This window comes from Sebastes fasciatus, chromosome 8 (assembly GCF_043250625.1).
Source record: "Sebastes fasciatus isolate fSebFas1 chromosome 8, fSebFas1.pri, whole genome shotgun sequence".
In the NCBI taxonomy this organism is placed as follows: Eukaryota; Metazoa; Chordata; class Actinopteri; order Perciformes; family Sebastidae; genus Sebastes; species Sebastes fasciatus.
In genome coordinates, this window is record NC_133802.1 from 22269973 (window position 1) to 22294443 (window position 24471).

The window sequence follows — 24471 nt, forward strand, 5'->3', positions numbered from 1 at the left end:
CCAAGATGACATCAGAAGGCTATGGGACAGTCTCGGGAGGCTAAAAACATGCACTGTGTGTTATAGATGGTTTAGGAATATGCTCTGCATGTGACAGCCTGAATGGAAAGCAATGAGTTTTCAAGATGGTATACTGCCATCTGCTGTCCGGCGCCATAACATCATCATGCTTTGAGATGTGAGGCGTCTCTCAAACCAATTGGCAAACTGCTGAGTGTTTCAAAAAGTAGGATTACCGTGTTTGAATAAAACCTGAAATCCCCATCAAATCAGGAACATGGATTTATGTCAAAAAGATCTGTTCTGGTTATACAGGTAACTCAGTAAACCTGCTTAATCCAGCCCATATCTATCCATTCAGTAGTTATTCTTTGCACTATTTGTATTGTTTACACTTAAAGAGACGTTTTTATTTTATTTTTTATTTTATTTTTGGTCATTGGTGAGATTTATATATACACCTATTTCTTTCACTACTTGTGTACATAACAGTCCTGTCTATTCTTTAACTTTATATTTCCAGCTTTATTGTCTTAGTCCCTAGCTGTTTTTTCTATTCTGTGTAAGTACGTTTACAAAGATGCATAAAAGCTGGAGTCAACCTTGTATGTATGTACTTGGCAAATAAAAACTGATTCTTATTAATTGGATCAGGCAACTGCAGGACATCAATTCAACTGATTAGTAAAAACTCAAACATAGAACTATCAAATTAGATAGGTTATCATGTGCAGGACGAAGATGACTTGTGCTGCAATTAATGATTATTTTTCATTCTCAATTAATCTGTCGATTCGAGTTGTTTGTATGTCAGAAAATGGTGAAAAACGTCGATCCGTGTTTCCCAAAGCCCAAGACTATATCCTAAAATGTCTTGTTTTGTCCACAACTCAAAGATATTCAGTTTACTGTCATAGAGGAGTAAAGAAACCAGAAAATATTCACATTTAAGAAGCTGGAATCAGAGAATTTAGACTCAAACAGATGAATCAATTATCAAAATAGTTGGCAATTAATTTAATAACTAATTGGTTAAACGTTGCAGCTCTACAGGTAGTATTTTACTGCCATTCAAATTAAATATCCTTCAGTGTATAGGCTACATTGTCCATATCCAGCTGCATGGGAAATAATGTGTAATAATAATAATATTGACAGCAACATATACAATTTGTAACTTATGAGATGGTTGCAAATGCAAAAGAAATCACAACAGAAATTGAACAAGGGTCAAATTGCTCTTTCCCACTCTGCACATCTCTGTAAGGTTGTTTTCCTCATCGCACACAAGACATACTAATTCCCATTGGTCAGTCAGCACATCGCTGTCGGACAACCAGTGGCTCTCTGTGCTTTGACATGCGATGAGAAAAACAACAGCTGCCGATGAGAAGCATCATATTACGTCCAGCGCGTCCCCCTTGCTATTCTGCTCTGAGCACTGGGGATTGTAGTTCAGAGTGCGGTGTAACAGCGTAATTTCCTCGACGTGGTGAACAACAGCTCCCATAATTCCCCGCAGTGGAAGTGAAGCTGTCATGCTTGTGTTTTGCTTTGTGTTTTTTTTTTGTGTTATTGTTTCGTGTTAGTGGAGCAACTGAGCAACCGAGGAGCAACGCGCGTCTGTGTCGCTCATGTTTTTGTTGTTTTTTCTCACGCATTGTGACTCCTTGTATCGTGATAGAAAGACGGCTCGTTCTAAACTGTTAACAGAGAAGTGAGGGCGATAAAAAGGTAAGCGAAGATACCCGAGACGGTCGACAGATAATGTGCGCAGATGTCTTTTGTAGTTAACAAAGCCCGTTATTGTCTCGTCTGACTTGCACGCGCAGGACATTGACTAATTGGATAATGATAATTAACGAGTACTGGTTCAGATCTACCTTTAGTAGCTTTCTTTACACGTTTTGTCTTCCTAAGCTTGCAATCGACGTGCATGGAACACTGTTTTCTCGACATGTGCCACTGTTGGGCCTCAAGCCTCGTGCTGTGTAATGTGAACCCTCCTGGAAGCTACTCTATATTTTAGTCACTGATCTGTGGTTTTTTGACAGCATCTGCAATATTTACACAGTAAAAGTTTCGTCCCTTATTCCTAAATTTAGAAGGATGCATTACTGACAGAAAACTCTGTAATTACCCTATTGGATTATGACTGTACCACATGAGATAAATATAAAGTATGGGAAAGTCACAGTTAATCCACAGTTTGCAGTATATGTACACTGTAAACCCAAATAGGAGCTTTTAGAGTTCCCTTTAAATGTTTGTCCTTGCACATGTTGGCATAGTCTAATTTCTGGCATGACAGGGTACATCCAGTACCAACAGTTACACACATATGACCTATGGTGGAGTCAAAACCCAACACAATGCTAAATGAATAAATAATGCCCTCAGTGGAGACACATATGTCTCCATGAGATGTGGTTAACTGCAGGAAGGAATTTCTAAAAAAAAAGTGTAGAATTTGAGCCCTATACATGAAGGAGGAAGGCCCAATACATCTTGTACTGCATGCTTACACGTGATGGTGTACAAAAGCAAGTGATGTTGACAACTACTGAAATAGCCCTAGTGACAAACATGCAATATGTCATGTTGCTCAAAGGCCATGCGGTCGCTGAGGTGTCCTCTCCTCAAGTGTGCGCTCAGTCAGGATATCATCTTACACTAAATAAATATTCACAGGCCAACGACTGTCTTGTTTGTTCTCCAGTGGTCACATCTTACCTATTGCACAATTAGCGTATCTAAATCATGCATGCCTGTTTATACCCTGAAATTGTACTGAATAACCTAAAAAAAACTAAAAAAAAACACTGAAGTTTGAATTGTGTTTTTTCCTGTAGGTGCACAATAGCCTGCCTTTCTTTTGTGTTGCCATGGAAAAGGCTTGCAGTGTGGAGTTCAGAAACGTGGGCTGCAGTTACTTCCCTCAGAGCAGAGTCGATTGCCACTACACACTGAGCCCAGAGCACAACTGGGCCAGCAATGACTGGATAGGGCTCTTTAAGGTATTGTTAACCTGACGACTGTCACAAAAATTAAGTGAATAAAGAGTAGATGTATTCAACTGCAAAATAACAGCATGTTTTCTTCCTAAGGTTGGATGGACGTCAGTGAAGGACTACCACACATTTGTTTGGGCAAAGGCCCCGCCTGACTATCAAGAGGGCACCGATGTCAACTGCTGTGTGCACTTCCAGGGTACTCATGCCCTTGTTTTCTAATTGTATTTTATTTCCCATAGTTAGCCAGAATCTATACTGGTACGGTGCTTAGATGTGCACATAAAACCTTCAGCGGGAGATTGATGTTTCTGTAAATTGAATTGCTCTCTTGTACACTAAAGGCTAGCGACTGGTGTATTGAATGGAGGAAAATGTTAATTATTTCTATCTTAAAAGAGTATTTCCACAGATGTAAAAGGGGAAAATATCCTGTACAGAAGACAAATATCCCCCTCAGCTTGGTCTCTAACACAGGCACAGTCTCTGTCATGGTTTGAATGAATATCTTTAGGCTGCAGGAGGTTGAGTAATGGGCATGACAAAGACAATGCCTTTGTCAAAGCCTGCTCTGACTACTACTAGTCAAGTATACAGTGCTCACTCTGTCCTGTCTATCAGTAGCAACTGATAAGCCTGATTCAGTGTGAGGGGCACGTGTGCAGCAGGTGTGGCATTGACCTCTAGTTGATTTATCACTAACTTAAGCATACTGACAGTGTCATTCTTCATTTGTTGTAGAGCAGAGGAGGGAAAGTCTAAAGAAAGTGCTGATGCTTCCTTATCATCAGCGATGCAGTGATTTAAAAAGAAGGTTGCCTGCACCGTGACCTAAGCTGGTGCTTTAAGTTACAATACAGGTCATAAACTTTGCTGTATTCTTCCTGTCCGTTTTCCATCTGGCCCCTCTACTGTACATGTGTAGTGAAACAGAAAAGTAAATCATTCTAAACATGAAGCTATAGCCTGTGCGAGATAAGGATAGTATTAGGTTAGCTTACTTTATAGGCTGGATGAAGTCATGGGCTGTGGCTGGCTGCTCCTGAGAAGTATGGATGTGGTGGGAAGCCGACGGCATAACTTCATCAGTTGTTGCCTGTTTAGTTGAGGGATAAAAAAGAAAGAGAATTAATGGGACTGTTTGTAACTTCTTACACATATAAATCATTACGGGTCAGTGTCCCATGCGTGCCCACGTGTGGCTACGCTGTTCAGACAAGACTCCAACACAAACTACACAGAAGCACCAAAACCGCAAAGTTATATCTAGTGAAGCCCATCTTGTAAACAGTGTTGGCCGCAGTCAGAGGCCGCGGGGGAGACCGTAGCTTTGGTCTCCAGGGCCGAAGTCTCTGCTGAACTCTGCTACTCTGCCTGCTTGCCTTCACTCACACACACCGCGCTCGTTCTCGCTCTTTCGCTCCACTCTTACGTGTATGCGCGCACACTACACACTGCAGAAGTTAATTTAGCTCTGAGAATATCTAGTATATGTACAGTGGACGTTTGTGCAGAAATAAATGCTGCAGCTCCTCCAGACCAGCAGAGGTTTCCCGTGTCTTGTGAAGTGACGGGGCTCCGCAGCGAATAACGTTATCGTCTCCAACCAAAACTCCGTAGTCTCCCCTGTTCCGCGGTCGGGAGGCTGAGGCAGGAAAAGTTAACACTAGAATCAGCATCGATTCATGGAGAGACCTTCGTCTGGTCAGCTAACATTACTGCCAAGCAGGTGAAATATAGAGTGATATTGTGGTTTTAGCTGACGTGTGTCGCCTCACTGTTTGAGCGATGCTCGTTCATGTCTATGTAACGGCCACAGGTGTCGCTGCTAACAAGCAATTTCTGTGTCTTACAAACAGTCCCTTTAAGAATGTGGAGATATGGACAAATCTTGTTAAACAACTAGCAAATAAACTTGAAGTCAGTTGCAAGTTTATGCTAAGAGCACAACTATATATATCTATATATATATATATTTAACATGTGTAGACATATAATTAAATTGGGGAAACATTGTTGTTTAAAGAGCAGTTAGCTTGTTGGAGCATACTAACTACAGTATATAGGCCCTTTTCACAGCAGCCATTTTGACATGGCATTGAAGGGAAAACACAGGTGTCACTAATAACATTAATTAGGCTCACTTAAATGGAAGCTGGCTGTGTCTAATGGAGATAGCCGAACAGTGAGGGCCCTGTTAAGCTGCTCCTCACAGCACCTAACGTTATCCTCAGAGTGAAGTCACTGGTTTAACTAACTTTCTGAACTCTGAACAAAATCCAGTTTAGTTTGTTTTTTTATGTATTGGTAGCGAGCTTGCTATCTAACTAATACACCATATGAGTAGGACAAATGTTGAGCCACTGGAAGATGTATTTTTGGTCAGTATATCTTTTGGTCATTTGATTTTCCTTTTACAAACGGATATTAAAAAACAAAATAAGTGGTTATTTGATTTTCGTTTTAAAATACAAAACTTAATATTGAAAAACAAGGTGTTTTTTTGTATCGGGGTCAAAAAGGGATGAACTAAACTTAAACGGGTTCATTTTCTTTTTCTATTTCTAAAAACAAAAAATAAAATCACTAAAAGACAGAAGAATGTTTTTTTCATATTCTACGACCGGAAGTTGCCATTTACAAAATAAGAGCGCGTATGAGGACGGTGCTATGCGAGAGGGGGAAAAGACATGACTGCAGAAAAACTGGATTCATGTCTCCTTCCCTGAGACACACTATTTTATTGTTTAAAAAAAACTACGTACTGCTCCGTGTCCATCACCTTCAGGTACTTTTTTTTCTCTTACACAGCAGTTTTTAGAAACGGAAAAAGAAAATCAACCCGTTTTTTTAAGTTTAGTTCATCCCTTTTTGACCCTGATAAAGAAAACACCTTGTATTTAAATTTTAATTTGTGTATTTTAAAATGAAAATTTAAATAACCACTAATTTGTTTTTTTTTATATCCGTTTGTGAAAGGAAAATCAAATGACCAAAAGATACACCGACCATTTTTCTCCTGAAGTTAACCGTTTCCACCTGCTTTAATTACTGCGACGTCATGCTAAACATGTCCCGGTGTTGTGTCTGGTACCGTTTCCCGTCGATATGGGTATCCCTCTACCGAAACCTGAACCCATTTCAACAGGAGGGAAACACTATTCGACGGGGAAACCGACTTCAACATAACACCTGTGGACCAGACACTCTACTGAACAGACAGAGCTAGTTAACTAAAACTCAATATTCACATCCAATGCTAACCCTAGTAAGACCACATAATATTCAATATGTAATATATAATTTATAATTACCACAACACTTGTTACAAGTTTGGTAGCTTAGCCGTTAGTCCTGATAAAAGACTAACGTTAGCTATCCTGATACAGGACCAAAGTTTGGTTGCTAGGTAACGTTAGCTATCCTGATACAGGACCAAACGTTTGGTTGCTAGGTAACGTTAGGTCTCCTGATACAGGACCGTTGGAGTACTATTTCTGTCTTATTATAAATACCTCTACGGATTAATAATGAAAACAGGAACTCACTTGAGACAAGCTGGACTTCTCCACGATGTATCAGGTTGAGGAAAAGCTACTCCAGGCAGGTGTAAAGTAGCTAAATCACTCGTAATTCCCTCTAGCGTTAAATGTTTGCGACCGCCGTCTAATCAAAGATGGCGCGTGACGCCATTGTTCTTTTCTCGCTCACCTATTACGTCCAGCCTCCAGACCCACCTGCGCTTAAACACCTGAGTGCTGCCTCTTGTGGTTGGAAGATGTATTGCAACACTGTGCTCATAAATCAATGTTGCTGCAATACAACCAAAAATCTATTGGAAATACAATTTAATTTTGTAAATGTAATGTTTTATGCATTACAATATCAAAGCCATATAAATGTCAAATAAATGTGTAAACTCATTAAAGGGTCGTATTGTATGAATGGAAAAGATTTATAGTAATCTTAAAAGATGATCCAAAATTAGAGGTAAATTATCTAATTATCTAAAGTGCACTTAGCTCCCACCTTGTTCTTTGTTCAATACTATATATATAGTATCAGAATCAGAAAGGTGTTTATTGCCAGGTGTAAGAGGTATACACTAGGAATTTTCTTTGGCTTTGTTGGTGCAAGACAAACAGTATAATAACAAAAGAATAGATAAAATCGTTAGAATAAAATAATAAAAATGTACAATTTACAAATAAGCTATAAACATGATATAAAGATAGTGCAAATATTGAGAGAGGGGGAGAGTCAGTGTCGGCAGGAGGGGGGGGGCAGTAGTGTGTGTGTGTGAGGGAGAGACAGTCACAGGGGGGCGGATGGGCTGTTGGAGAGCCCCACTGCCATGGGGAAAAAACTGTTTTTGTATATTGGGAAGCCAACTCAAAAACAAACAAAAAATTGATTACTTTGAAACACAATTATTCTTCACTGAAAATTAATTATCTCATCTTTTTTTCTACCACTTTCCAGCCTCCTACCTGCCGAAGCCCAGCTCCTATGACTATGAGTTTGTATATATCGATGCTAAGGGGGAAGTGTTCTCCCGCAGCTCCATATTCACTTTCTGCGCTCCGAAGCCACTTGAGGAACTGGTGACCCTTGAGGAGGAGCCCCATGGAGAGGAAGGAGCCACAGACATGTTGCTGGTAGTGCCCAGGGCTGAACTGCTGCAGGTGAGCATAACAAATACATAGATTTACGAGATGAGGTAGTGAAGGAGAGTTTTCAGTTTTGCAAAATTAATGAGTGCTGATAAAACACATATGCTTGGGAATCAATACTGTTTATTGCATGGCACACAAAGACTATAGAGCACAATTATGATTCCCCATCCGCCGTCTGCTTCCTCCTGTCTCTTGTCAGAGTCGACTGCAGGAATGTCTGCGAGAGCGTGCCGAGTTGCTGCAGACGCAGGAGGCGGCGAACAGGTACAGGGAGAAAGAGAAGGAGGAGTACAAGAGGGCGAGGGAGGCCTGGGACCGACGACGCAGAGGGCTGGAGAGTGATATCGCCAGGCTGCAGGAAGAGCTGAAGCAGAGTCAAGAGAAGATGGAGGAGATGGAGATGGATCAGAAGGTGGTGTATAGAGCTATAGGCAAATGACGGGCAAGATCATTTGATTATAGGACCAATTTGCCTGCTACCATTTCCATACTTTTCTCTGTATCTGTGCCCTTATTCTCTGATGAAAAGCACGTCTGCTCGAACAATATCCACTCTTTTTCAATATAAAAATCTACAGTAATTCAATAAAATGTCTGGGTTGTTATATTAAAATGTTAGATGTAATATATTTTCATATGGGTAGCCTAGGCTATGTCATGATAAATTAAAATTCCTCATAAAAACTTAAAAATGCCTCTGGTCTGTTAGGAGGAGCAGGCTTTCGGAGAATCACTAGCCCAGGAGAAAAGTGCTTTATTGGATGCGAGGGAGGCGAGCAAAGTGCGAATCAAAGAGCTGGAGGAGGACATCAAAACCCTGACTCAGAGGACTGTGGAAAGAGAGACCGAGTTGGAAAGGTAAGACATTTTCTTTCTTTTAGTTTTTTATGTGGGTGTCATGAATACTTTTGATCATCAGTAGCCAAATCTGTGTGTGCAGGATGAAGGAAAGAGCAAAGAGGGCAGGAGCTCAGAGAAAAGACGAGGACAGCGAGAGAAAGAGCCTGCAGGTAATTATAATTCAGAACATGCTGTATATCATAATAAAACCTGTGTCCCCCGTTGTTCTTTTCTTCCACATCTAGCTCTCTTTTCCCATCTGTGTCATGTCTTTCTTTCAGACCAAGCTAGAACAGACAGAAGGTGAACTGCGAAGTCTGTCTAAGGAGTTCCAGGGCCTGAGGAATTCGCTGGCCCAGAGAGACACGAGCGTCCTGCAGCTCCAAAACAGCATCACCACCCTCACCCAGAAACTCACCACTGCCCACAGGAAAGAGGTCTGAGGTCATTTCTTTGGAAATCAGAGTGGACGGGGATTGAAAGGAGGGTTGAAATGAATGTATGGATTGATAGTTAAAGATGGACTATAGGCAAATATGCATGCTAGAGACTTGAATTGTGTGATGCGCTGTGACCATCAGCACATTCTTGTTTACCAAAGGATACTTGCTTTTAATTCAGCGCCTCCTATAAGTGGAGACGTATTTGCACCTTACACCAGAATTTATTCGAGGCAAACACATGGTCTCAATTGCTGGAGATGGGATGCTGTTTCCTATTATACCTTTACTTTGTGATTTAGGCTCTTTCCTTCATAAATATGCTTTGCTATAAATAAGAGTTATATGTCAGCACATTCTAAAACTTTGATAGAATTGACTTAAAACATGGGCTGGCAGTATGTAGCAAATCACCTACAGTTACAGATACAATATGTAGCCAACGTGCACTTTCTTGTCCCTTTATGGCCAGGCGGAGAACGAGGCTACGCTGAAGGAGATGCGGAGCCTGCGGGAGCGTCTGAACATGAGTGAGCGTGCCGCAGAGGGCTTGAAAAGTGACCTAAGTGGCATGGTGGCCCAGAGGGATCACGGGCAGGCCGAACTGCATCAGGCTCGTCTGCAGGCAGCCCAACTCACCCTTCAGCTCGCAGATTCCAGTCTGGCCATGAGAGAGGGACGAGCCCGCTGGGCCCAGGAGAGGCAGAATCTGCAGCGCACCGCTGAGGTACTCTATCTCTGCAGAACATATGATCAGAAGTGGAGGATTTCGAAACTTTTATACATTTGCACTGTGGTAGAGTTAAAGTTTTGAATATATTTTGTATAGATGTCCTGATGTTTCAAAACAACTTGTGATGGATTCGAGATTAAATGTTCCCATAACTCTCCTAAGTGGCTTTCATTGTTTATCTTATTGTGCACTGCAGCTGTGAAGTTGAGTTTTTACACATGAGGTGAACATGTTATATAATGAGTAAACATGTGTGTGTCATCCTGACAGAAGGACCACGAGCGTCTGGAGAGAGTCAACGCAGAGATACAGAGGATGGAGGAGAGGCTGCAGGAGGAGACGATGGAGAGAGTGAAGCTTGAGGTTGAGCTTGGGAGAGAACAGGATTGCAACCGGGTGAGAAAGACTACTGAGAACTTATTGTATTTAGTGTTTCTTGTTATAAGTTCGTTTTTGTGAATTCACCTCAGAGTGTTTGCAGTAGATAAAACTACATTTACCACACAGAAATGAGAGTAGTATTGATCTTTATCTAAGCAAATGTCCCAAAATCTAGAGCTATCCCTTTAACTTTATTGAGATTTACTCTGTATACTACACAGTTGTCATTCTGAAGTCACAGTATGTGACCCATCTAGGTTCTGATACATCCTGTTGTGCTGTCATCCTGCAGGTCCAGCTGAGTGAAACCCGCAGGGAGCTCCAGGAGCTGAAGGCCATGCTGAGGGTTGGCCAGAAAGAGAAGGAGCAGCTACTCGCAGAGAAACAGGTCAGAAAAACAGTTTGATTAGTCACAGGGGACAACTTGAATCTATGCTGACAGAAAGTTTGTCCAAAAAGGGGGGAAATATACTGTTGTGAGATGGTACATTCATGTGAAAACACCGCATGTATGGTGTCACAGGTATTATTAGTATTATCAGCTGATCTCAGAGCTAATGAATGGCTTGTATGGATTAACAAGTAAATCGTAACAGTTTTATCCTAATCAGCTCACAACTGCAGTGCTTCAGTCATTATCAGATTCAAATTGAATATAAGTTTAGTTACAGTTTGTACCACTTTCCAGCTTTAGTGCACTTCTGAATAATATTTGTTTTTCTGTATTAATAATGTATTCCTATCCTAAAGCTTACTGAACATATACACACAATATACAGGGATTGTGAGTGTCCCAGGTGTTGGGAATCTTCTGTCTGTTGTTGTCTTCTTAGTTGTTATTGTGCAGTATAAATTGTTTATAGTGCAATATAAATCAGAGGATTTCAGGGCAGTCCGTGCCGCCGCTGTTAAAGTGCCTGCAGAGTTTTTGTTGGCTAACCACCATCACATTCACCCGCTACCGGCTGAGTAGATGGTCAATGTTTTTAAAATCAGTGTCCAGCTTAAATTTAACATCCGCCTATATGCAAGGGAGCGTAGCAGCCAATCTGTGACACATCATAAATCAAATGTTTAAATGCTTATTGAACAGTAATAATGATATTTATATAACCGCAAGTGTTTGTGTATTTACTGTGTAACCATTTTTATGTGGAAGAAGAAGAAGTAGAAGAAGACATCAAGAGGGTGTCGGCTGTTGAAGCCATGATGAAAATCTGGCCCTGGTGTGTGATATGATGGCTGTATTTTTCTACTACAGGAGTTGATGGAGTACATCTGTCAGCTGGAGCAGAAGATGGGAACAGTGGCCAGTGCCAAGTGGAGCGCTGCCCCGATTGCCTCTACAGGTGAATGGAGCCGCACATTAATCTGCTGTACGCCCTGCAGATGTGAACAATAAAAGTGTTAACTATCATTCAACAGCAGCACTAAATATTGCTCCGAATGGCCTACTGTATGTCGTGGGGGGGTGACAGGAGCAGCGCCCTGAGGAAAAGTGACCACTTTTCTTTTTTTCTGTTTTCTACCTGGCAGGGCGGCCTGGCAGCGCGTTATCTGACTCAGAGGACGAGAACCCAGAGGCTTTGCAGCCCCTCCGTCCACCAAGACCTCTGGGACACTACAGCCTGTGTGAGCAGGGCCAGCCCGACTCCTTGCTCCTTGCCACCCCTCCTCCCTCCCCCAGGGAGGTGGAGAGGAGCGCGGTGGTCATCAACCAGCCGGCCCCGCTCTCCTCGCCACACCAGGCCGACCCTGACACTCTGGCACACAGCTCTGATTCGGTGAGACGCGCTATCTGAACCTTTCAGCGTCACCACAGTCTAATTGCATGTGATACTGAAAATGAGCTATGCCTTCATGCTGATAGCCGCGCACACACCAGTTAAACATGGGCAGTGGATCGTTTGATACCGACATTATCTCCTAGAAGCAATTAGGCCGCTAGTCTTCAAGTTATTAGAGTGTAATGGCTGCTGTGTGTGTGTGTGTGTGTGTGTGTGTGTGTGTGTGTGTGTGTGTGTGTGTGTGTTACTCTCTGGTGTTTAGGAGGAGGAATCTGATACACTTCAGTGTGGAAGGCACAGCTCTGGAGAGGAAACAGCACTTTTGCTGCCTGAGCACGCGGACGCTGTTCTCAGGTAAACCCCCCCCCCACCCCCCCCCCTTAAACACACATATTCATACATAGAATATATCAGCCTGTTCTTAATCCCAGAGCGTCTGAAACGCACTGGAAACCCATCCGTGGCAACAGTAAATGCTCTGAGAAAGTGCGCCGGGAGTCTGGTGACGTAGTTCAAAGAGCGAAAAGGCACACACCTGGCGGAGGGGAGATGGATGGGTCCATCAAACACAAGGCTTTCATCCAAGAGATCACTGTGTGTGTCTCGTGCGTCACGTTACAATCAGCTGTTTGTTCGTTTCCCATGTTCACAACATTCAATGTCATTTTCACTGGACAAACGTAGTAATTTTAAGCCCAACCATGTAGTTCTTTCTTAAACCTAACTATATATACACACACACGCACACACACAGGTGGTGTGGAGGAAAGTACTTTTCTCCATTACTCTCAAGTATCAGGGTACAGTTTTGAGGTACTTGAGTGTTTGCATTTTATGCAACTTTAGACCTCTACTCCACTACTCGGCTACATTTCAGAGGGAAATATTGTACTTGGCAATGTGACGATATACTGTATATCATCAAAACAATATAAAACTGTCTATTGTGTACAATTTCTATATCATTTCTATTGTTATATATACTAGGGCTATATGTATTTCCTTTTTCTCTATAATTTCCCTTAAAACTGTTAATGTTCATTTTGCACTCAAGTTCTTAAAATGAGAAAATACCCAGTACTTTTCATTCATCAAGTATTACATTATACAACAACAGGCTTTACCATGTGGTTATTTCATATAGACTATTTATTTATTGAATTACCAGAAAGCATGCTATATCATCACATATATCATTATCAAGATATGAAATGACCTATATAGTGATAGAAGATTTTGGCCATATTAGCCTTAATTGTACTTTTTACTTCTTATAAAATATAATGCAATGTTATTCAACTAGTGGTTGCCAACCCTATTGGCTTGTGCCTTCTTACAAACAAGCAGTGTCTTGTCATGTTATAGATGTCTGTAGTTGTCTATGAGCTGTATAGTAGAGTGTTTTTATATTGCTGAAGTGGTATTTTTACTTAAGTAAAGGATCTGAGTACTTCCTCCACCACAGCATGTCACACTGTTACACATGGAAGTATTTAATGTTGCTTCTGATATAGCCATGTCATATACTGCTGCGGTTATAGCTTCTAAAAGGTGAAAATAATGTGACCGGACACATGGACATGCTACTTGCCTTCCCTTTGAAATATATCGTAGGATTTAGGTTAGATTAATGAAGGGCAAGGCAAGCGGCGATAAGACAATCACAACAAATCGAGCACCAGTTGAAGATTTAATGCTCAAAAATGGAGCTTTGCTTTACTGGCTGCATATTAAAATGAAAATTTCTTTGAGGCCAAACAAGCCAACAAATTTCTTCCTGTCACGCCGGGCTGGTTTTAAACTCCAGCAATGCGTCATATTTTATGAGCCCACGACTTGATTTGTGTGTACAACCTTACTTGGCAAAGTAATTAGTGAACACAGCAGCCAGACAAATTCAGTGGAGTAAAAAAAAGTGTCGTATTTCTTTCTTAAATGTAGAGAAGTAAAAAAGGAAAAAATGAAGTAGTTGTACTCAAGCATAGTAGCTGAGTACTGGGTTTTCCACCTCACACAGAAATGGTTTGAGGCGTACACAATGAATTCAAAGCTTGCTAATGCACACAGACACATGCGACCGATTATTTATGGTGACAGGGTGAGTATGGCTGGAAGATGGAAGTTTTGAATATGTGGTCGTAAAAGAAGTTGAGTCGGGGTGAGGTGGGGGGGAGACTGTGTGAGACAGAGCCGGGGCGTGGGAGGGGCGAGATGGGAGGACAAGGGGACAGATAAGTTGACAGCAAGCTGTAGCAATGATTTACCTGAGGGGTGTACCGCAGTCACGGGCCAATTTTCAGCATCATTAAAGCCCTCTCTCTCCCGCTCAGCCGCTCCTTCAGTCTAACCTCCCCTTTCAACCAGAAATGTGTGTTTCTTTCACTTTTTTCACACACGCACACTCTGCTTTGTGTCCTCCTGCAGTGATCTGGCCGACACCTCGCTATGGTAACCGGTGGACATCCAGCCGATCAAAAAAAAAAGAGAAGAAGGGGGACTTTCTTGGAGTCAATGTGGCTCCACATTACTTCCACTAACAAGCACATATACAGCTCACTCACTACACAGACAAAAATGGTAATATGCAATTTACATTAATATTTCCAGTGAACTTTGTTTTCCCCCCTCTTTGACTGTTGTGTTATCGTTGCTGTTTCGTTGTTAGGAATGACATAATGCTTGTGGTGACAGGTCAGCACCGTGTTTATGACTGACATAAGACTGTTTGAAACTCTCTCTCACTCGTTTGGACATGGCGCTCTGGCGTTTGGAGAGTTTTGCAGGCTGTAGCAGAATGATTTCCGTTGAATCATTGCAACGTCGAGAGCTTTACGACGGATGTTATGTCGTTTTTATGACATTTGTGATTAGGAGTCATGACAGGCACTGTAATTATGATGTTTTGTGCAGGCCCCGGCTCCACTGGAAATCATGGCAAAACTCTCCTCCAGCATTAAATTCTCCACAGCAGCTTTGAACGCTATATTCACGGCAGCATAAAGTAATAATGATACAGCATCATGCTAGAATTATATTGCAGTAATGTAGGTCTATGACATCATATTTCTCCTCCATTTACTCAGAAGTAAGATTTGATATGCACTTTCTTGTACGCATTAGCAGTTGATTGTTGTCACGCGGATGCAGTTAAGGAGATTTAGTGATGCAGAGGCGCTCTGAGACGGACAAGCGTCTGAAATAGAAAGCTTATTGAACAGATTGTGTTTAAAGTCTATTAAATAGATGCCAGATGCAACTTTCTACTTCAGTACCTTCATATCATCATTATTATAAAATGAATGCTTCTCACTATAGATCAGAAGCAGTTTTTACTTTTTAATGATCCCGGATTTCATAAATGAAATTTACTAGCCGGCCATTTGGATATTTAGTGTTTGTTACAGTTTGTATTGTACAGAAATCTCACATTCATGCAGTTCTAAATTTCTGCCTAAAATAATTTTTAAAAAAAGAGTCAAAGAAAAATCATCTTTATAGATCTACTGACACCATGACCTGGTGTTGGTATTTCCACACCTAGTCCTATATGGCAATATATACTGCCTAATAAAAAGTCGCTGCCTACCTTTTAATCAATACCGTATGCATTTTTCATGATTTTCTATTTATAATTAACTTGAGTTACGCTGCAATGAAACTATATTCAGGTTTAGTTTGAAATAGATGTTTTTCCTCACAGAGCTGTCTGTGCAATGTGTGACATGCTTGGCAAAGAAGATTTGCTATAGACACTTTGATGCTTGATTTTATCTGCTGTATTTGCACCCTATTTTTACTATAGAAGAGTTTTTAGATGAAAAGTTGATATATGGATACTTAATAATATGTCCTTTTATCATTATCTTAATCATTACCATGGTGTGCTGTGTTTACGTATATATTTTATCTACACTTTTTTTTTTGTTTTTACCTTCTGCTTTCAGATACTTCGACTCTATTAAGATTTGATATAAGAGTTATATTGTTGCAAGATATCGGTGCTAATGAAAGGGAATGATAGCAGTATGTTGAGTTTAAGGTGAAAGATGATTGATTTAAGTGTTTAAACAGAAGGAACAGGGTCATGAAACCTTGTGTCACTGGGTCTTCTGGTGTTGCAGTTCACGTTGAGTCTCCTTGTATAGAAGTGGGAATGTTTTTGAGGAGCTATTCTTTTTTCCAGTACACTACATGTATTCTCCATAGTCCTTGTTTGTGGTTGTAATCTGACTTTATGTCTTCGGGAAGTTGTGTTTTTTTTTGTTGTTCCACTGAGAGCTCCAGTACGAGTGCTCCTCGTTGGGAACACCGTCTCCGGTTGCAATAAAGCTCCAGTGGTTATGGTTTGTTTTGAAGTTTTGTGTGTGAAGGTTATCCCACATGTACGCCGCCGTGTATTTTCTCATCAGTCATGTAACAGGGTTTGGGCGGGGTTCTGCATAATAAAATGGTTTATGTATCCATTATTGGATCTAATGTGTCTTTTTCTGGCCAAAGATCATAGCAATATTTTGATCCTCGCATGACATTTCACTGGTAATTAACTATGCCATTTCTTTTCACACAGCCCTATAACCTATATTCCCTTTTGGCTCATTGCCTGTCTCAGATCTCATTCTGGATTTTCTCTCTCCGCTCACCTTTTGGCTCTCCAGCGCTCTTCCCTCAGGCCTGACCTCCTCATCATCATCTCCATCCTTGTGCCTCGCCACTCCTCCGGCAGTCTGCTGCTCCCTCTTTTAAGCTCCCTCTATACCACACTCCCTCCATCTTAAGTCTGGGGTGACGATAGCTAATTATAAAATCAATGATGCCGGGCTGCCTAGTTTACAGCCCCCTCTAAAACCTTAACTGGGAAATCACTGTGGGATTGATGACTCCCTCACTCTTTATCTCTTTTAATTAGAAATGTAAAAGATATGAAGACCCAGAGGCCAGAACACATCTCCTAGTTTTTATGACCCCCAGCTCTCGCTCCCCCTTCCCCAAATCACCCCTTCCTCTACCTGGCCTTGTTTATTCCCTCTTCCTCCCTGCTGGCTGGCACACCCTCCATTCTCACTCTGGTCACAGATACCTTTACCCGTTTCTTCATCACTTTCTCCATTACCCTTTCCTTTAAGATGGCCCGCCTACCCCTCTGCTCGCACAGGGGAAGGTGTTAAATTTATGGTCGCTGCACTTGAAAGCGTTTCTCACCTTCCCCTCACCTCTCCTCTCTTCCCTTGACTGATTCCCAACCCTCCATGGATTTCGCTGCATATGTAACAAATGTCCTTTTTGTCTGTTTTGACCCAAGCAGGAGGGTGCTCTGTAACTGATGTGCTGTTTCACATTGTGAGGCAACTCCACACTGTAAACAATTGCTGTTAATTTACAGCAGGATTTCAACAGTATTAACTTGTTATTGCTAAAAAATCAGTGCTTTACTGTTAATACAAAAGAAAACCTGTTAAATTACGCTCATATAATGCATTCTTAAAAAAACAGCACTTTACTGCTGATCAACTGTCTAAAGTATCGTCAGTAACAGTTTCATGCAGTATATAGTAGATCTGCACATGTGAGGCTTGTACATTGTACATGATTGGAATCAGTGAATTAGCTTTATTGTTCTTCACTCACATGTTGTTCTGGTTTGCATTCTGTGCTTGTTGCCAGCTATAGACAGACACTTTTGGGAAAAGTGTCAACAAGTCTATTATAGCCTTTTTCCTAACAAGTGCCTTTAATTGTATTTAGTGTGACTATTCCTATGTCTGTAACCTGCTACGTCTATTCATCTATAGGCAAAAAATAATGTTTATTAAAATGTATGTAAAAAATACAACCTAAATAGTGCATTAAAACAAATCAGTAAGATGATGTAAAAGAAAGGTGAAAAACAGCTATATAATGTATCTTTAAACAGTAAATTAACTGTAAAATACTGTGAAATTAATAAACAAAAAACAGTTCAAACTGTATTTTTCATTAACAGTACAAAGCTGTAAATTTCAGCGACAGTATAATAATGTTAATTTTACAGTAACATAAAGGCAACCCTGCTGCCAGTTCTTTACTGTTATTTTACTGGGAAATTCTTAACAGTGCAGACATCCAGCACATATATATATATACGCCTCTCTGTCTTATATATAGATCCACATCAAACCCAGGTCACATGCACCTCCACGCCCAACCTTTATCACACCCTGAGCCCGGGCCCTTCCTCCCTAACTGCTGCTGGGTTCAGTGAGCTTTATCCTCCCGATCACTCTCCGAGGAGCCAGCCTCCCCTGCTCCATTATCCCTGCAGTTTGCTCACGTTCAGAGCAAACTCAGCTGCTCTCTCTGTGTGTTTAAATATTCAAATTAATTTCTTTGGTATGCCGCACTCATGACCTACTTTTATGGATTCTTTACTATTTTTTATGAATAATTGATGTCCTGAGGCTGCAAGAATATTACAAGGGATTTTTCCCCTTTATTAATTCATTGTACAGTTATACCTTTTTTCCCCCCAGGGGGCTTTTCTATACACATTTTCATCCTTTTTGTTTCATTTCCAAGTGAATAAGCCTTCTTAACTCGAGTAATTAGTTAATCTAGCATCAATGATGTGGAAGGATGAGTATATAGAAATCTTTGCCCGGCTCCTTTAAATTCCCCCAAGCACACCCAAACCCTCCCATGGGTTCCCATGGCAACACCTTGCAGGGGCTCAGTCAGTATATGAGGCCATTTGATTGTTCCTTGTAAAATAGTGTATAATGTATGGACCTTATTTTAATTCCAGTCTGGCGTTATTGATCTGTCTTTAATGATAGTTAATTAAAGCAATCATATAATTGATAGAATCTCATCTCTGTTTATCACCCTCCTCTCTCTCTATTAATAAAATCAAGGTGAGGCATTAGTATCCCACACTGGTACGCAGGAGAAAAAAAGATGTTTACTATCGGTGGCCCTTTACGAAGACGGTTCCTGTTCTTTATCAGGATGTCAAGAGAGCTGGTCTTATCTGTGACAGTGATGTACTCAAGGTAATAAAGTTGTGACAGATGTAAAACTCGGGATTTTTGGTGACATTTACAAGAAATCTGAAAAAGGGTTTTCTGGTTTTATTCATTTGCTTGTGTCAAATGTATTCTGTTGACTTTGAGTTGAGTTTAAGGCCCCCGATGTCCTTTCACATTTCACAGGTCATTACCAAACCACATTCAGTTTTGGATCCTCTCTTTCTACAAGATCAAATGTCGCATAAAGTCCAATAAAATCTGAGCCCATGTTGGGCCATGTACTGACTGTTTAGCTGGAAGCATCACTTTCATTTCCCTTGGCAGAACTCCAATATGGACATGACTGATATCTGCAAATAAAGATTATTTTCATTATCAATTAATCTGACAGATATTTCTTTGATTAACGGTTTAGTCTATGAAACATAAAAAACAGGAGAAAAGTGCACAACTTTGCAGAGCAGAAAGTGATGTATTCAAATGTCCAATGCAGGGTTGGAAATTAGCACCAGCCACCAGCCAAGTGCTGCTAAAATATACTAGTGGCTGCTAGATTTTCATCACTCACCAGCCAAAAAAACAATGGTAATCTGTTGAGTGGCCGGTAGATTTTGATATCCACCAGACACAGTGGCAGGCGGACAAAAGATTTAATTTCCAACACTGGTCCAATGTTTTCAATTTACAATGATATAAAAAGCAGCATGTCTTATTTGAGAAGGTGGCATCAGAGCATGTTTGGCATCTTTTCTCTATTTTTGCTATTTTGATGACTGAACCAATTAATCGAATACTAATATCTGATATGTTTCATCTATCTATCATCTATCATTAATTATATCTGATCCATCTATCATTTTCATTTGTCGTGCTGTGGTGTACATCTTTCTAAAGTGCAAAGTCTTTTTTCTGTCCACCTTTTCTAAAATCCAATAAATAAATCCTAACAGACAGATTTACTTCTTAACTTCTAAACCGCTCTATCTCTGAGACAAAACTCTACTACGACTTTATGCTATACCTCCAACTGCACAGTGAACAAATCTTAGGAGCAGACCTTTATCTGATGTCCTTGTTCAGCAGGAGGCTGTGATTTATTGGCCTCTGCACCGACAGCTCTCCATGACCTAACAGACCCTGCTCTCATCCTGGAACACTGCTGCATGCTGTGCACCCTGCAGTCACAGTGCAAGAGCTCCCTCTACTGATACATCTGGTAATGCATGGTTATAGTCACTCAAAGCTACTACTTCACAGTGACTGTTTTCCTTGTATGATAGACATTTCTGGTCATATAAGACATTTTTTTTTTTGCAGGGAAAATTGAATAAAAAAGTCCAATAATCTCACAAAAGTAGTTTATTGTGCCTCTTACTGTTTATATGGCTTTTCTTTGTATGACAAGAGTTGACATAAACAGAGGGTGGACAACACCTTGGCCATGTTGGAAAAACAAAAAAAAAACATGAAACAACATAATCTCAATGATCTGCCTGCATTACCGTCATTAACATCATGACAGCCCAGCAGAGAGAGAGAGGGAGAGAAGATGAGGTCATTCACTCAATGACTCAAAAACACGTTAAAAGCATTCACACACACATGCACGCTCACACACATACTGAGGAGACCTGCCCATATTCAGGAGATGGGACCTCTCAGAAAGAATGTCCGTATTGCTTCGAAAGAGAGACAGAAAAAAAAACACCTCTGTTCTGTATATCAGCTGTGCTCTCCCAGCTGATCGCCTACTGAGACATTTTGGCAATAAAGAAATGATACATGAGAACACATAATCCCCCACAGCTCCTTTAAAAGAGAGGTGAGGATGTACACAAGAAGACAAGATGATATAATGGCTTTTGGGATGAGAAGGCAGTTTGCTGCATGGATGCCAGCGTGAGCACACGATGATGACGGGTGATGATTTGTCCCCCCCTCTGGGAGAGTCCGACTGGCATCCATGCTGTTTTTCTCACACTTCTATGTAGGCTACACGCAGAGGGGTTGAGCTGATCGAAACGGAGTCAAGAACACACACATAAATATTGCCTGTTTCTAGCGTGCCTGAGAGCAGCTAGGGTTTGGTCCTTTACTGAAAAGCCCTGAGTCTGATTCCAAAACGTCTTCCTTAAAGATTCCTGCTTTCGACTTGCATATGTCTTTGATCGTTTGTGTTGACGCATGATGATGCTGCTACTATACGTGTGGATGTTTTTTGCTGAAAGTGTGCATTCGTCTACTGACATCATCGGGGAGTGCTCTAAGGTTGATTGTATTCTATATGTTGATGTTGTCATCAGTTGCTAACGGAAATATAAGCTCACAGACAGTAGGGCTGTCCCGAATACCATTTTTTTTTTGGGCTTCGAAGCTTCGGTGAGAAATATTCGAAGGTGTTCGAAGCTTCGCGGCGCAGCAGCAGGCTGACATGTTCTTCTGTCTGTCTCCATCTCCCCGTTTCAGTGCCCGAGACAGCGCCACTGCCACACACTGCCACATATAACAGGGATATCTGTCTGACAATAACTAATAATAATTAGTATAGTATGAATAATGAATAATATTGTGAGATTATTCCTTATTTCAAGGGCTAATTTGGGGATTTATACTTTATTATTACACGGCTTTGTTGAGTACTCGATTCTGATTGGTCAATCACAGAGTTCTACGGTCTGTTATTTCTTTATAGCAGACCGTTGCTATGTATAACAGACTGTTGCTATGGGCACAGCTCTGATGTCGGACTCTGGCGGATTGTTTTTGTGACAAATTCTTGATTTCTTAAGTAAGTAGCCGTGTAATAAGCAGGATAATGTACAGCTAATGGGTCATTGTTGTGAAATAAACCCCTTCAGGGTGTCGGGATGCCGCATCGCCCTGTCTGGGTTTATTTCACAACAATGACCGGCTCGCTGTACATTATCCCTTACTTATTAGATATTCGTGTAAAGAAAAACAAAAAAATTAAGCATTCGAATACTAATTTGGAGGTCAATTACCATGGCAACGGTCGAAGCTTCGAAGCATTTGGGTCAGCCCTAACAGACAGTAACTCTATACGCTCAGCAGATGAGATGTGCCTTACGTGAATAGAGGATCACAAAAGTGCTACATATACGGTCAAGTGTAAATCTGTCTGGGCACTCGATGCCATGTCGGCACATCTGCTACAGCCGAGGTTAGAGCGAACGGAGTGTGTGTGTGTGTGTGTGTGTGTGTGTGCGTGAGATCGAGGGTGTGTTAGTGCATGTGAGAGTGAGCGTGCTACTGTGAGGGTCACCAGATCGCGGCTGGAGAGTCCCTGCCTCATGCTCCAAAGATGACATTTCCTAACTTTGGCACAAAAGATACTTACTTTCCGCATTGACAGCATTAGTCGGCTGCAACAAGAGCAAAAATAGAATAATGCCAATTCCCTGATAACAGAAACTGATTAAGTCACTGCAACATAACAATAGTCCTCTGGGTTGATTATCATTGACATCCACAGTGAGCCAAAGTGCCCAATAAAAGCCCCAGCTAAGTAGCTGATAAGGAAGACCCAGCCAGTTGTGATTACCCTTCTTTCCCTCGGAATATCTTCTCAGGAAAGCAAGAAAAAACTACAAGGATTCATATATAAAACCAGAATAACAAATAAAGACAAAAAATATAATGGTATATAGATATGTATGGACTTATTCATAAATTGAAAAAAAAAGTAAAACTGAAAAACAATATTCATAACCACAAAAACAAAAGATTAGCATACTCGATTTGGTTTTGCCCTGTACTCTTGTTTGAGAAATGTGCTTGTTGTAATCCATCGGAATCAACTGCTCAGTTCTGGTGTCTGGTTTTGGCCGTTCCCCTATTTCGATATAAACAACAATAGTGGGAAAAAAAGAGACATTTCGCTTTCTCAAAGAGGTTCTGTTCTTTTTGTCACGTTTAATTTCCCTCTTGGCTACGCCAGGAGTTCATATGGTTTATTGTCATCTCCTCCTTTACTTTATTTTTCTGTAGTTCACTTGTCATGGACCATGTGGCCTGAGTTAGAGGTGTCTGTACACATAAGGCTCTGCTGTGCTCCGCTGTGGAGGACACAGTGATGTGCAGCACGGAGAGAGGAGGGGGGAGGGAAGGCCAGCATTTTGATGAGGTGGGAGAAGGAGGTTGTGTTGTCTTTTTGTATGTGTGTGTTTGAACCTGTGTGTGTATGTATGAAATGCTCTGTTCACTGCGCCCTCCCAACCAGGCCTTTCCTCGGCCCGTCTATGGCGTCCAGAACGCCCCAAGGCTCCCCGTCACTGTCCGAGCCCCTGTCTCGATCTTCATCCCCCACGTCGTCGTCGTCGTCTTCGTCCTCCTCCTCCGGCGACGGCTCGCTGCCGTTCTCTGTGGCCCAGCTGTCGTCCTCGTCCTCTGCCTCCTGCTTGACCTGGGCGGGCGGCGGTGGAGGTGGCGGCGGTGGCGGAGGCGGCGGACTCTCGTTGTCCTCTGTTTGGTCTTCGAAGGCCTCTGGGTTCTCGAGCATCTCCCTGATCAAAGGAGGCATAGGCCCGGGGATCTCCATCTTTAGAGTGATGGCTCTCTCTGCACCTGGAAGCAGAGAACATGGCAGATAATTAGTAATCATATTTTAAAAACACTGCTCCTCTGCTACAAATGAAACAGCAAAAGACTGAGTAGTAGTGTCGTACTGACAAAGCCCTCTCTCAGACACTGTTACAAATTAGTTATGACAGCGACGAGGCCTTTTTCAAAATCAGAATTTGTTCCTACAAATCACTCTCTTCACACTCACCCTTAGTGCTGATGCCCCTGAGGTCGGTGATCTTCATCAGCATGCGAGGGAACATGTGAGGTTTGTTGGGGCGACGGCGGCGGGCGTAGATCTTCAGAGCCTCAAGTAGAGGCTCTTGCAGCTTATCCACTTTCTGGGGCTCCTCTAGATCCATACGGTCTGATGAAGAGTAAAGACAACACATAGTATTCTCTATTATTCATCACAATTGGACATTTTCATAATCAATTCTCTCTCGCACGCTTTTACTTCGCAATATTAATCCTGTCAAAGTAGTGACATGAATGCTGAAACACAGATTTACTAAAGCCACTTCCTCTTTACAGCTGATAGTGTCACTGTGTATGTGTACGCTGCAGTACCTCCACAGATGAGGCAGATGGCGCTGAGGAGGCCGGTCTCTGTGTCGTCCATCTCCAGGGGTAGAAGCTGGCCAGCGAAGGCAAACACCAGGTCTGTGAGAGGTCCGAAGCCGGCGTTGTGCATCTGAGTCCGGTTCAGAGTCAGGCCGTCTGAGAAGGTCATAGTGTCCTGTTCTGGTGTGTAGCGTGTGCAGATCCTCAGCATCTGTGAGCAAAAGAAGGCGGAAAACTTTGTAAGCATTGAGCAAAATATGATGTAACGGTAATTTAACAACGGCACAGAATATCTGGAGTAGCTAAACACATAGATATCAGCTCAAAGTGTCGTGTGTGTAACTATTCTCACACTGTAGGCTCAGTTTTAATTGGGCAAACCTTCCTGCACTACCACGTTTCACCACCAGATGCCAGTATTCCCTCATCTGTCAAGTACATTTATTTGTAAGAAAAA

The 24471-nt window shown here is 41.6% G+C and overlaps 3 protein-coding genes across 7 annotated transcripts in view; 1 reads left to right on the forward strand and 2 right to left on the reverse strand.

Moving 5' to 3' along the window:
* The window catches only part of rbms2b (RNA binding motif, single stranded interacting protein 2b), a 212966-nt gene that overhangs the window by 79924 nt on the left and 108571 nt on the right, over nucleotides 1-24471 (reverse strand). The gene's annotated exons all lie outside the window — the stretch shown is intronic.
* On the forward strand, nucleotides 1498-16332 carry calcoco1a (calcium binding and coiled-coil domain 1a). Of its 3 annotated transcripts, none has more exons than XM_074644319.1 (15): nucleotides 1499-1734; nucleotides 2853-3017; nucleotides 3108-3210; nucleotides 7494-7696; nucleotides 7887-8099; nucleotides 8397-8545; nucleotides 8610-8697; nucleotides 8809-8964; nucleotides 9440-9694; nucleotides 9971-10096; nucleotides 10374-10469; nucleotides 11343-11430; nucleotides 11618-11865; nucleotides 12131-12222; nucleotides 14293-16332. In XM_074644319.1, the coding sequence occupies exons 2-15, from the start codon at nucleotides 2886-2888 to the stop codon at nucleotides 14318-14320; spliced, it is 1977 nt and encodes a 658-aa protein (XP_074500420.1). In that variant the 5' UTR covers nucleotides 1499-1734; nucleotides 2853-2885; the 3' UTR covers nucleotides 14321-16332. The 3 variants fall into 3 exon arrangements, with proteins under 3 accessions (XP_074500422.1, XP_074500420.1, XP_074500421.1); XM_074644320.1 differs by having other exon boundaries at nucleotides 1502-1734; nucleotides 8628-8697; XM_074644321.1 differs by lacking the exon at nucleotides 12131-12222 and having other exon boundaries at nucleotides 1498-1734.
* The window catches only part of rarga (retinoic acid receptor gamma a), a 47172-nt gene continuing 42911 nt past the window's right edge, over nucleotides 20211-24471 (reverse strand). For all 3 annotated transcript variants that reach the window (XM_074644327.1, XM_074644326.1, XM_074644328.1), the window contains 3 exons: nucleotides 24021-24225; nucleotides 23659-23817; nucleotides 20211-23453 (listed from right to left, as the gene is read on the reverse strand). In XM_074644327.1, the coding sequence (XP_074500428.1) occupies nucleotides 23089-23453; nucleotides 23659-23817; nucleotides 24021-24225 (729 nt within the window). In that variant the 3' untranslated portion in view covers nucleotides 20211-23088. The remainder of the gene's footprint in view (nucleotides 23454-23658; nucleotides 23818-24020; nucleotides 24226-24471) is intronic.